General features: G+C 37.0%; 1 protein-coding gene across 14 annotated transcripts in view; it reads right to left on the bottom strand.

Moving 5' to 3' along the window:
- The window catches only part of Mbd5 (methyl-CpG binding domain protein 5), a 370,190-nt gene that overhangs the window by 45,508 nt on the left and 310,069 nt on the right, over window positions 1-14,613 (bottom strand). For 12 of the 14 annotated variants that reach the window (XR_003950018.1, XR_003950019.1, XM_030246630.1 and 9 more), the window contains one exon: window positions 1,124-2,140. Coding sequence is in view for 12 of the 14 variants with exons in the window: in XM_030246630.1 (XP_030102490.1) it covers window positions 1,124-2,140 (1,017 nt within the window). In the remaining 2 variants the exon portion in view is untranslated. The remainder of the gene's footprint in view (window positions 1-1,123; window positions 2,141-14,613) is intronic. The other 2 variants (XM_030246635.1, NM_001290656.1) reach the window with 1 other exon arrangement.

The raw sequence follows: 14,613 nt of genomic DNA, 5'->3' as shown, positions 1-14,613 counted from the left end.
TCATTTATATAAAAAAATCAGCTTTAAGTCATAATCATCAATAAATGCCACCAATTAAATTAAGTGCTTAGTTTTGAAATACTCATTTTGTTGCTCAGTTAAATGTTAGTCAGCTAAAATTAAAACTGTAAACCCAACAATACAAAAGAATTCACTGCTATAGCTGTTATGAAGATTTTAAAATCAATGATGTCAATGGATAGCATTAGTAACTGATACATAGTTAAAATTTAGAATTGTCTTAAGTTGTTTAAATTCTTTTGGGAACAATTTTGTAACCTGAGTCTGTATGTTTATTATGATTTTTTTGGTTAACTATATTTTAGGTCTAGACAAAACTAACTGCACTGCAGTATAATTATAAAAGTTTCCATAAAGTAATGTACATAATTAGCTCTGCAGTGCATCAAGATGCTCTTGACAACACCATGTACTCTTGCTTCTATTTCTGGGTTTCACTGGCACTTCCTATCTATCCTTCTCCTTGGTGTTACCTGCACCCACCATTATAAATACTTGACATTATTTCCAACTTTTTCCTGATAAGCTAACCTATAAAAAGAAAGGTATTTATGGACAAATCCATTATTATAAAAATGATAATTCTGAGGAAACCTAGTATTATTTAGAGGGACATTTTCCTTTGTCTTGGGGGAAACCCCAGCTTGGGGTATTTTGATTTCTGGCCTTTTTAGTTTTGCTTCTCAGGGTTCACCTGGAAGTACTTCCTCCAACTGTTCCCACCCTAGTGCAGCTGCTCATACCAACCCTGTGATGCCACACCAACTACAGTAGAAATGAAGGCTCTTTAGAAGATGCAGACTGTACTTGGCTGAAGGGAGTGGTAGGTAGGTTAGGTTCAGGTGGCATCAGAATTAGAAGATAAGAGGAAGCAGATTACAGTGGTATTTAGTAATGCTAGAATCAGAAAAGGAAAAAGCCATTTTGATGTTTGTTTAGCTATAGTTTTGTGTGGGTGTTGTTATATTTAATTACTTAAATAAACTGTGACATAATGAAGACATTTTAAAAAAATAGTGTGACAAAATGTAGTTTTAAAAAGGAGAATAGAGAATTAGAAAAACGTTTCTTAAAAAAAAATTTGTGAAAAAATTGAACTTACCAAGCAGACCTGTCCCCAGTAGAGGGTTAAGTAGCTGTGGCACCATAGAGTTACTGTTGAGTTTAGCTGGACCAGGTGGATTCCCAGCATTATTAGATATATTCAGCAATGTTTCTGCCATTGACACCACTGCTGTCCCACCAAGTGTTGAGACAGTCAGTGCTGCCACTGCTGATGATGTAGTGGTTGTGGTAGTGGTTGCCTGGGAGGAGGTTGCTATGGAAACCTCTGGATGAATAGCGGTGTTGGCCGATGCCGAGTTCAGGACACCCCCCAACAGCTGGGGATTCAAGGCCATTAATCCTGAGGCCCCAGTGACAGCTGGGAGGAGCAGGGGGTTAAAAGTAGTGTCACTGCCTGCTAAAGGGTTTCCCAGGGGGCTGCCTAAAAGGGTATCAGCTCGGCTGTTGTCTGACTGATTGCTTGGCAAACGGTCTGGTGGGGCTGTCATCTGTGTTAATAAGGGTAAAGGGGTATTTTGCGGTTGCAAAAGATCTGAGATGGTCAGATTGAAAGACGGCAGGGGAAGCATGGCAGCTGCTTGGGCTTGGTTCTGAAGCAGGGCTGCTAAGAGCTGAAAGTGGACAGGCTGTAATACCTGCCCATCCACGTCACCGGAGAGGAAAGCTAAAGCAGCGTTTACATTCGGGTTGAGAAAACCTAAAGGGTGGAGGTTGATCTCAGACTTGCCTTCTCCTGCTGAAGGCTGGAGGATATTTAATAGATTCTGGTTTAGGAGATGCTGTTGATTCACTGGCAAAGAGATAGGTAGAGAGCTGAGGAGGCTGGGGTTCAAGGGGTGTGGAAGATGGTTGTTTGCGGTGCTGTTGGATGGAAAATGAAGGGCATGCTCTTGGCCAACAAAAGGAAAGTCACTCCCAATGGGCAGCTGACTCTGCAGTGGGTTTCCAGCTGCGGTGGTGACTATGACACCATCTTGGAGAACAGATGTTGTCTTTGTGATGGCAGGGTGGTTGCTGCCAGCTATAGCTATGGAGGACGGCAGGCTTGAACCACCTACAATGAGAAAACAGAAACAGTTATTAGTTATGGACCGTTAGCAACATTACCCATAAAGCTTCCTGAGATATATTCAGGTTGTTCTACTTACTTGGCTGTAAAGAGATTAATTGTAACACAGATGATTTGACATCTGATAATGGAACTTAAATTTGAAAACTAGTGTCTGACGACGTTTGCTGAATAGCAAAGAGGTTTCTGTGCATAGCTCCACAAAGTGAAGATGGGCAAGGATGTTAGAGTTCATCCACTCAGTTTGGTATGTTAAAAAAAAAAAGCTTCATTTCTTTCCCCCAAATTATACCTTTTGGTGTACCTGTTTGTCTTATTTGTAAGATTAGTAGTTTCTCTTAATGAACAAAACAAATTTTCTTAAAACTATAATATACATGAAAACATAAATCAGCTAATAAAAGGTACCCAGTTAATATAAAATATCAAATAATATTTTATTATATAGCTTTCTGGTCTTCTACACCAGTATGTATATATGAATTCAGGTATAGTCAGTCAGCCTCTCTCTCTCTCTCTCTCACACACACACACACACAAAACCATGCATTTTGGAAACAAAACAATTATGCTATGATTTTGTAGCTTTTCATTTATCAATTTACTGTGAGCACTTTTCCCTGTGAGTTTATATATACTGAATCATTTTAGTAGTTTCACATATTACTACTTGATAACCTAACCACCCTAAGACAATGAATGCTTTTTACAACACTTTGAAAATAATTGTTGGTGACACTTCAGTAAATATTCTTATTAATGTATCTTTTTAATTACCCACTTTTTTGTTTTTTAAAGACAGGGTATCACTGTGTAGCCCTGGCTGACCTGGGACTCTTTATGCAGAACAAACTGGCTTGGAACTCATGGTCTTTGTCTCCCAAATGCTGGTACTAGGGTGTAAGCCACCACACTGGGCCACTCAAGTATTATCTAAGGATAAATTCTTGGAAAATGGAATCCCAGAGTCACAAAGCTTTACACATGTATTGCCAAACTGTGCTCAAACGAACTAGAGGAATACACACCAAATTTAAATTCCTTTAAGCTGTATAATAGTGCATATCTCTCACCAACACATTATCGCTATTTCTGACAGTGAAAAAGATAATAATTAACAATCTGTTGTTCTGATAGTATAAAAAGACATTGCACTTAAATGCCCTGACATTAGACTAATATCCTTCCAAAATAGCACCCATATTCTTAAAACCCATATTAAATGTTAAAATTAAGATAACTTTATATTTAAAACTAACATTTTAGTTGATATATAATTACTATTATAATAATTATTAGTGGTTCTCAACCCAGGCTACACAACAGAATTACCTAGGGAAATGAAATAAAAATACAAAACAACAAAACTAAAGCTAGTATCTGGGCCCTAACCCAGACAAGCTGAAAATTCGTCTCTAAGAGAACCACCTGGGGTATAATTGTCTTTAAAATCAACTCTGCTGATCGCCATGCATATAGGAAGGCAAGTTAGGAAAGGTAAATCTAAATCTAAAAGCAACCCTACTGCTCTGCCTGACAACTTTTTTTTTTTTTTTTTTTTTGAGTGGGGCGGATGATGGGTGAATAAAAGGTCTTCTTTCCATTAAGATATTGCTTTATATAGTACATTCATTGGACAAATATTTTGTTTTCAACTATTTCACACATATATATGGCACTACTGTCACCAGAAATCTAAAGGAATTGAAAGTCATTTCTGTTGTGATGTGCCATCAGAATAACCTCATGTTACAATGTAAGCAACATTTTTCCCCCAAATATACAAAAATGTTTTCATAACTGTGGAATAGTAAAAATACAATATTGTTTTCATCAAACGGAATAATGTAATACTTTTTCGTTTATATACTTTTTGGTTACATTTTAAAACTAAAACTATGTACTGTGTGAAGTGACCATATTTACTAAGCCACACTGATAGAGCTCAGCATTCATATTTTGATTTGTCATCACATATATGCTCAGTGGTGAGCATCTTCTCAGACACCTTGCTACAGATTTGTGTGCACGGGTGCAGCATGCGTGCGTGTGCATGCGTGCGTGTATGTAACAGGTGATTAAACCTAAAGCCTCAAGTCCTAGAACTATACCACTGAGTTTTGTTATTTTTAAATAGGGTTTTTTTTTTTTTTTCAAGTTGCCCAGATGGCCTCGAGTTTGTGATCCTCCTGCCTCAGCTTCATGACTACTAGGATTCTAGTTACAAACCACCACACCTGGCTACTACTGAATTTTTTCTAAGGAAGTTTATTCCAAAGTGTTCATATAAAAAGTTTCATCATTGTGATGCTTGCTATGAGAATCAGAGATAGGTAAGGAGAGCTGGCCAGTTGGAAAGTCCATATACATTGCCATTATTCTTGGCATCGGCAGGATGGTGGTGGGGCAGCAATAGTGACAAGTCAAACCAGTACTGCCGACACCATCTTCAGAGTGCTGCCAGTATAACGGTTTCTGTTTTCCCATCTGTCATAGTCTGATCTTTTAAAAAAAAGCTCTCAGTGCTTTATTTAAAGGCTGAGATTAAAAAGAAGGCTTTTTGAACATATATAAATATTTATGAAATATTATCATGAAATAATGACATGTTCACAAAGGTTAGAGTTAGAAGACATACAGAATGCTGAAGTAGGCATGTGGTATACAACTCTTTAAATATTAATTCCGATTTTTTTTCACAAAGCAATCAACACCTTAAATATTTCATTGGTTCCCCAAATTGCTATTTCCATACATACAATTCATCTGGAGTCCCTGTGTTAGGTGAGCCAGTGAGTCTTATTTACTGGGACTCACTGTCACTGTCAAGTTTCTACCTGCTAAATAATAATGACAAGCTTAAATGTGGAGCTCACCATTCTTCTGACCTCATGCAGAGTATATTTCCAAAATATTTAGCATGTATGTAGCAAGGCTTTGTAGATGGGTTTCCTTAGAGATTTTTTTTATTACTTTAATTTGCCACTGAGAAGCATCCATATTTATGATTCAAGAAGTAGCCATTTGGGGATAACACTGTTTTAAAAGCTCTCCATCTAAATATTCTTGAGAAATTATAATAAAACGCAGTCACCATGAGTGTTTTTACCCTGCCAATGAGAAAGGACAAATCCAAGCAGGATGCAGATCCAGACACACATGTAAATACAAATATATATTTTAATACAAATATATATTTTAATCTTCTCCAATTTCTAACAATTCAGTTCAACAAACAGGTACATTCTGCTGGAGAACAGGATTGAAATAGTGGTAAAGGTTTAAAACCCTTGCTAATTCCCCCCCCCCCCCCCCCCCCCGCCAAATTCAGAGTTTAGGCAAAGTGGTAAATGTAGAAATCTGTACTCTTCCCCCATCTCGAACATATAATTACAAGGTAGGAATTTTTAAATCTTTTTATGTATTAGCCAGGATGATGAGACTGCAATATGCTAAGGCTGGAACATCTATATAGACGTCTGCAACAAGGGGACAATTACAAAACTGGTGGTGTCTGAGAAAACTGCACAAACAAGAAAACTACAGTTTGATCAGGCATCTGAGGGATGAAAACAAGATAAAAAGTGCTTCAATGCAGAAGGTGATTCTTTTCCCTTAAATAAGAAAGTAAGGCAGACGATGGGGACTATGTCCTGAGTTTCACAAATACAGAAATATCTGAAATATGTGTATGGCTTTTATAGACTCCCTCAGCCCATGGTTAAGCCTGCCAGTTTACACGAGCAGTAAATACATTTGAATAAATATTTTAAACCATTGAAATAGTATCATTTGTTATCTCTCTCTGTATTTCAAAGACATCACAGTCATGACATGTGCTTGGATTAAAAAACTGTTGGTTGGTATAATGAATCTACAGAGGCCCTAATACTTGCACTCATTTCCATAAGGGAGGTAACAATGTAGACATGAAGGTGAAAACTGACTTTCCAACTTACTGATCCAGTGCCAGGAGATGGGGACATCAGAAAGGAGGTGGCTTGAAGATGACAGATTACTTTAGAATGCTCTCAAGTTTCTCAAGAATTTAAGTTACCTCACAGCAGGATACATTTACTTCAAAGGACAGTTATTCATTATGCATGGAGTTACTCAAGGAGAAATCTGAATTTGCATGAATTTTTATATTGGGTTTCTATTTTGTATAGGAATTTTGAACCGTTATACAGAAAATGTGGTATATTTATACAATGGAGTACTACTCAGCTATTAAAAAGAATGAATTTATGAAATTCCTAGGCAAATGGATGGACCTGGAGGGCATCATCCTGAGTGAGGTAACCCAATCACAAAAGAACCCACGTGATATGTACTCACTGATAAGTGGCATTAGCCCAGAAACTTAGAATACCCAAGATACAAGATACAATTTGCAAAACACATGAAACTCAAGAAGAATGAAGACCAAAATGTGGACACTTTGCCCCTTCTTAGAATTGGGAACAAAACACCCATGGAAGGAGTTACAGAGACAAAGTTTGGAGCTGAGACAAAAGGGTGGACCATCTAGAGACTGCCATACCCGGGGATCCATCCCATAATCAGCCTCCAAACGCTGACACCATTGCATACACTAGCAAGATTTTGCTGAAAGGACCCAGTTATAGCTCTCTCTTGTGAGACTATGCCGGGGCCTAGCAAACACAGAAGTGGATGCTCACAGTCAACTATTGGATGGATCACAGGGCCCTCAATGGAGGAGCTAGAGAAAGTACCCAAGGAGCTAAAGGGATCTGCAACCCTATAGGTGGAACAACAATATGAACTAACCAGTACCCCCTGGAGCTCTTGTCTCTAGCTGCATATGTATCAAAAGATGACCTAGTCGGCCATCAGTGGAAAGAGAGGCCCATTGGTCTTGCAAACTTTATATGCCCCAGTACAGGGGAACGCCAGGGCTAAGAAGTGGGAGTGGGTGGGTAGGGGAGTGGTGGGGGGAGGGTATGGGGGACTTTTGGGATAGCATTGGAAATGTAAATGAAGAAAATATCTAAAAAATATTTATTGAAACTGACAGCAAAACTAGGGTAATCATACCAGAGTTACAAAACTTTGGTCTTAGCATCATTTGTGCTTCAGCTATGTAAGTGTAGGCCCAGGCATCTGTTTAGAAATCCATTCTTGCTTTAAGTCTTAAGAACAGAAGAAAAGTTCGAGACATTCAAAAACTATTGCACGAACTCATTAAAAGGATCAGGCCTGGAAAATGAATTGTTTCCAAAAATAAAGACTTTTTGGTGAAAGTAAAAAAAAAAATGTAAACAGGCATTATTTTATGAACCTATTTCAGACTTCTGCATAAGAAACTTTCTTGAATTACGTAAAGAAAGTATTAGTTAAAATAGTTCTTTTCCATAGCCAAGATGTTTGGTACTTAATTAATAGTAGGGAAAGGAGTTTTTTTTTTTTTTAAAGATGAAATATCATCAAACATATAGCAATAATTACATAGGCATTTGGGAATTTGGAAGAAGTTAGCCAGTTTCAGTCATTTACTTAATAAGGATATATAAGATTACTTTGTGCCAACCACTATGAAGTGACAATTTCTTTTCCTGATCCTGCTGTTTTAAAGGAGTAGAAAGGGAAAGCCATTCAAATTAAAGGGGTCCCAGACTCCTAGCCTAGACCTACAGAGGCAGGCAGGCAGGCTAATGTGGTGAGGGAATGAACATGCTAATCTGCTGCGTGCTGCACATAAACTATATACACACACAACTCATATGCTCATGTATTTAGTGTGTTTATACAAATAGCCTAAAAAATTCAAGGGATTTACAAAAAGATCTTTCTTATTAAATTCTTTATTATTATTATTATTAAATTCTTAAGATGTTTAATTTCTTTTAGTTTTAGAATTGCTATGCCTCTTCAGTTTTGTCTCTCTGGTTACCAAGACTCCTTGAGAGCACCTCATATTGTGATCATCTTTTATATGTTTGCCTCTTAAATATTATTACTTTTGTTAGAAAGTATATGTCAAAAAGCCCATACTGCGCAGATGGATGAAATGTTTAAAGAATGTCACTAACTGGTTTGATTCACTTACCTCTAATTTTGAATGAGTATTATTCTGTGCTAACAACTTTTCTAAACTGAAATGGCCACATATTGCCTTTATATCCATGCAACTCAAGAGCTTAAGAAAAATATGAAACTTATGAAAAATAATAAGTGTAATGAAAAATACCCCTTTACTGTTTGACCTTTATCATTTGCTTTACTAACTGTACTTTCATTGTAAACAGGTCAAAAGTAATCCTTAATAAAAATAAATCCTTCTAGAGATAAAACATGCTCTATGAGTTTAATAAATATATTTTTATTTCTCAGTCCCACTGAAATATGAAAAAGTGTCTTCTACATTTAAAGGACTGTTTTTTAAATGATAATAACATAGTGCACTGAAAGATAACTTTTATAAGCACTCTAAGTATTCCAGTAAAACTTGATTGATATTTTCAAGCCTTAGTAACAGACAGATTAATGTGCATTTAGAAAAACACGCCAACTTCACCCTTCTGATTTGGATTCTAACAGAGATTCTTGATATTCCCATCTAAGCAGTAGGGATACAGAGGAAGGGACCTGTAGCTATTTTATTTTTCATAAGAGAGAAAGGGACCCTAGGCAAAAGTACAGAGAATGGAGAATGGGGAAGAAAACAACTGCAAGATCTTAGCAAATTTTCTTACCCTTTAATAGATGCTGGAGAAGAGAAGGTGGGCAGGCAGAAAGAAATATAGCTTAAATTTTAGGATGTTAGGACACCAGTCTCCAGATGTGATCAAATGAATTCAGAAAAAGCAAAAAATGTGTGTGATTCTAGTCTCTTTCTCTTCTGGTGCTGGGGTTGGAACCAGGACTGCATGCATGCTATGCTGCAGTTCTACCCTGAGCTACATCCCTATCCTGCACCAATACCCAGAACCTCTTAGATTTTAAAAAATTTGGGAAATGTCAGATTGGCTAAGTAACAAAGTTCATTATGTTTTTAGGTAAACAGGATATTTGTGTGATGGCAAGACCTGAAAAAGGAGGTTACATGTCTTGGTGGGATTCGCTTTTTTGAATATATATAAGTTAAAAATGCAGCATTAAATACCAATTAGAAGTTTCATTTCAAGAGGATACACTGAACTTTTAATATAGTCAACTTCCTACCTTATATCCTATTTTATCTGCAACTATAAAATTACAGTTCCTAGTTTATCACAGGTGCTTAATAAACACTGCATTATTTGACGAATATTCTAAAACAATTGTGTCATGGCAATGAGCTACAAAAGTCAATTTATAATGCTCCAACTAGTATTTTTTTTTTTGACAAGTGAAATACAACATTTGAAGAACACTCTAGTGCTATTTTTGAACAGTCTTTCTGATAGCTTGTGCATATAAGTGCTAGTGGGTGCTACAATCACTCCAGTGTGTCATGATTGTGATTAAACATTGATGTGGAAAGTGGAGGTATGCTGGAATGAGGCTGAAAATATCAGACTAGTTTTTTTTTTTTTTTTTAACTTTCATTTGCTATACATTAAAATGCTTAGTAGACTGTCAAGCCAGCAATCTAAAAAAAAACTGTGTGTGAGAGTGTGAGAACATGCCATGGTGGTTATAAGCTGGGAGGACAGTTTACAAGAGTGGGTGCTCTCCTTCCACCATGTGGGCCTGGGTCTCTAAGGCTGTCACACTTGGCAGCAAGCACTTTTATCTGTGGAGCCATCTGGCAGGCTCTAGGGAGTTTCTTATTGTGTGAAGAAACTGAAAAGCGTTTCTTTAGGATGGGGTCTCTGGGCTGCTCCATCACTGAGGTATAGTCTACAGAGTTGGGCTGCCAACGAGCCCCAGACCATGGTATAGGATGAATGCTCACACCTGTGCCCATGGGTGCATCTCCCTGGAGCACTTCTAAATTTTGGAGTCTTTCAGCAGCTCTTTTGGATTTCTATTTTTGGTTTAACTTTTCGGTTGTAAAAGGCGAGTTGCTACTTTGAATTCTAAAGATAATAAAAAACTAATTTTTACTCTTTGCTTGGCTTGCACGGATACTGTTATATTCATAGGATGTAAGATTTTTATAATTTTGAATTATTTAGGACTACATGAATGTGGAAATGAAATCTACTTCGACAGGGATATATTTTAGCATTGTTTTTCATTAAGTCAGTTTTTTTTTGGTAGGGTTGATATTACTTCCTAGTATCTGGATACTTTTTGAACCAACGTAAATATTTTGGGACCAGATATTAGTAAATAATAGCTTAAGTATCTTCTAGGGGACTGGAAGAATTGGTGGTTGTGTAAGAGTGCTTAATATATTACAATGGAATAAAGTCTTCCAACTAGTGTACTACAACAATTTATTTCTTTAAAGGTACAAAATAGATCACTGAATCAGCAAACATCATATCACTGAGTTTTGTTATCACTCTTGATTACAAAGACTTAATGTCTGAAGTAAAAACATATTTTAACTCCTCTTGTATACAAGAAAACATTAAACCTATAATATGTAAACGGAACAAGTGGTGTAACCCTGATATGAGGAGACCTTCTCAAGGATTGAGACATTGCCTATAGTGAAAATATCTCATCAATAAAAAAGTATTCATTTTGCAGGACATTAACTAAGGAATAGATTTTCAAGCAGTTTGTTGTCTGGTTAAATAACAAGAGCACAGAGCACTTCAAACTTGCAAATCACTAGCATCACATGGGAAAGAGAATCGAGGCTTTAAATCCCTTAGGTTGAAATGTTTCCGCTAGGAACCAGCATCAGTTCAGTTACAACTGTCAAGGTGCCCTGCTGCCTTCTTTAGGCTAACAAATGCCCCACAGCTACCAAGTCAACATGGTCATCTCTACCTGTCTGCACTGTAATCCACTCTGGGCAGGGCAGGGCAGAACTTCCCTTTGCTTTATTTACTGGCATGGTATGACTATTAATAAATACACTGAGCTAATAAACTAAGTGGCTTTTTTGTGGCTCACTATTTCATGGTCTTATACCTACCATTTCATTAGCTGTCCTGAGTTTCAAATGTATTTTGTGCTGAATGGAGACATTTTCATTTGCTGTTAAGAATTTACATAACACACACATATATGTATGTACATACTCATGAACATATATTTATTCATAGGTTTATTTATATCTTGATGAGTTAATGCACAGAGTTAAGGCAAATAAATGTTTGTTTCTCTTCTGTCACAAACCCATACTCTTGTCCTTCAGAGCATTGTAATTTCATGTGCTTAAGCAGAGATGATTGTTTTTAATAGGAAAAAGTATTTTCTAGTAAAGATATTTTAAGGACTTATTATATGGAAAGCAGCATGGTTATTACTAAGAATATTCATATAATAACTTAAACCCTTCTGTTTGCACTCTGTGAAAGATCACAGGATCAAAAGCGGGACTAGTTATATGGATGGAAGCAGGCTCTGGGTCATGGCGCAGGTGCTCTGTTATTTGGGAAGCAGACTGGTAAGCCCATTGAAGTTTGCTGGTCAAGAACACTTGACTTTTAAACTCCCCTCTAACATACTTTGTCTAACAGGACATCACACTCAGGTGCTGAACTTTGTCTCTCAAAAAACTTAAAATTATGTACACAGGTTGATGTGTGTGGGAATGAATTTGTATGCGTGCAGGAGAGTATGTGTGGGGTTTGGAGGTCAGTGTGAGTTGTTCTCCTTAATTGTTCTTCATTGTACTTCCTGAGAAGGAGGCTCTTACTAAACCCGAGGCTTACTGATTTGGCCAGATTAGCCCCAGGGGTGGGTCTGTGCCTTCTAATGCTGGGATTTCAGGGCTGTGCCACTATGCACGGCTTTCCACATGGGTGTTGGGGCTTCAAAGTTAGTAAACACTTTACTGACCAAGCCATTTTCTGTGTCTGGATTGAGGTAGGGGACTTTGAGGTCTAGTTTCTAGATCCATCTACAACATTTCTTGACAATTTAGGCACATCACCAAGGATCTTACTGTTATATATTAATTGGGAATATTAGGCTTGCCTTGCAACTGATATTCAAAAGGTAAGAGATACTTGCACACACTTCAAGATAAAATATTCAGAAGCACTCATGGAAAGGTAACTTAATTAATAAAACACACAGCCTTAAGTTTTTAGAATAAAGGAATTTAGTGTTTTTTATATAACCACACAATCTTTGCCTCCAATTCCTATAACTGAACTGAATGCTTAAAAATTCAAATATGGGCTTGTAAACCAGTATCTTTAGAGTTTAAGACAGAACGAGTCTCCTTGAAAAACATTCTGAGGGGCTAGAGGGATGGTCAGTGGACAAAGGCATCTGCCATGCAGGCTTAGCCGTTTGAGGTCAAGCTCTGGCACCCCCTGAAGTGGAAGATGAGAGTGGACTTCACAGAGTTGCCTCTGATGGCCACATGTGTGCTGTGGCACATGCCTGCCTTCCCCACTGCCTGGAAACATGTGATTAAAAAAAAGTATTTTGAAAATTAGATACTAATTGAATTAAGCACAAGAGCAAGTCATTTCTTAATGCCTTTGTGTTGTATTTCTGATTTACACATAAAAGACTGGGCAAGGCACTGGAGTCACCTGTGGTTAGGCTTTGCTGGGAGGGTAGAGTTGGACCATGCTTCCTGTCAGTCTGCCACTGTACCATCATGCCATGCAAGACTCAAAGAGCTGACATCGTCCTGCTTCAGGTCTACAGAAGCATACATAGCTCTCAGGGACCCGATCCTGTGTCAGTTATAAAGGTCACCAAATACAGTTCACATATTCAGGGAATTCTCTTGATATTCTGAACAGATCATCTGCACCTACAGAAATATTCTAATCATGTGTGCTATGATACCAGACTCCAAAGAAAGAAGGCAGAAAGAACTGGCTTTTATCTAAAACATATTAAAAATTTACACCTGTGGATTGTCACATGACAATGTGCTATTTGAAAAGGAAATCAGTAATTCTGGAGACTAAACATTTCAGATGAACTTACGTAGCTGAGAAGGTGATTATTTCAGGATCAGAGAAACCTGAGTTCTAATCCTGGTTAAGTTAGAAGATTTTGGTTAGTGAGGTTGTCTGAGGTTCAAGTTTCTCATCTGTTAAATGAAGACAACATTTTATACTATGGGTATCTATACAGGCCATGAATAACGAGTGGAGTACTTGGCACAAAATAGCTATTCCATGATAGCTATTTGCAGCATTTTACAAATAAAATATGGTAGCACATGCTTTCAATCCCAGCACTCAGAAGGTCAGGTCAGGAAGATCATGAGTTTGAGTTTAGCATGAGCTATGTACCTTATCTCAAAACAATAGAAAAAGACCAAAAGTTGCATTTCTCTACTCTTACAAAGAAAGTTGGACTGTCCTCTGTTGCTTCATTCTAAATGCCCAACATCACTGTTCAATGAGTATTAATGAAAGAACAAATAGCAGTGTAAACAGGTATTTATGCCAGGCAATTATGATAGTACATTCAGTTGACATAATTCACTTCATAACATAAAAAATTATGGGGTAAGAATCTTTTTTAGAATTTACCTTACCAAAAGAATTCATCAGTAAATCAACCCATATTCATAATCAGCTGATCTCTGTACAACAATTAGTATTTAAGTTTATTAGATCTAACATTTTCAAAGTTTTAAGTGACCTAGATTTTTACTAAGTGTAAAATGTCAGCCTACACGTGCTCAGCCATATGCGCCACACTGCTCAACATTTGTTATTATTCTTTTGGGTATTCATATGCTAAAGCTTTCCTTATTTTAATAAACTTTCAGCCCATGTGCCTTGATACCCCATTATCAATCTAGGTTATATGTTTATATGGATAAATGAAACAAGAAAATAAATGACCAAGGCTATATAAAATAGGTCTAAACTTGACAATCAGAAGAAACAAGAATATAAATAAATGTCTTTCCCATAATATAAACATAAAAATACATCATTATTGAAACACATACATTTGCACATATGAACGTAGACCTGACATGAAGCAAACCATGATAAGGGGTATAAAAACTGAGTAATAAGTGAGGCTAACAATGCTTTACTCAAATGACTGAAGGCATGCTCAATAAATATAGTACATCTTAAAACACTTACGGACTTACTGTTGTTTTAATTTCTAAGTGCATATATTAAAACTTTTATTTGTACAGTATTAGCTAAAACAGCATGAGTCAGCGAGAAGTTGGAAGCCCATTATGCACCTTTAAACACATAAAGTTTCACGAGGGTCCTCAAACTAAGAATATTAACAAGGCACTAGTTACTTCAAATCATTTCAAGCCTGCATTCTTTTTTTTTTTTTTAAACACAGGAGATCATTGTGCAGTTCTTCATAGAATACTGACATCCAAACAACACAAAACACAAACGGTGAAAGATGGCAGTGTAAGGTGGGAACAGCAGGAA

This window comes from Mus musculus, chromosome 2, assembly GCF_000001635.26.
Source record: "Mus musculus strain C57BL/6J chromosome 2, GRCm38.p6 C57BL/6J".
Taxonomy (NCBI): Eukaryota; Metazoa; Chordata; class Mammalia; order Rodentia; family Muridae; genus Mus; species Mus musculus.
Note: the sequence above shows the minus strand (reverse complement) of the source record. Positions and strands in the feature narration are given on the sequence as shown.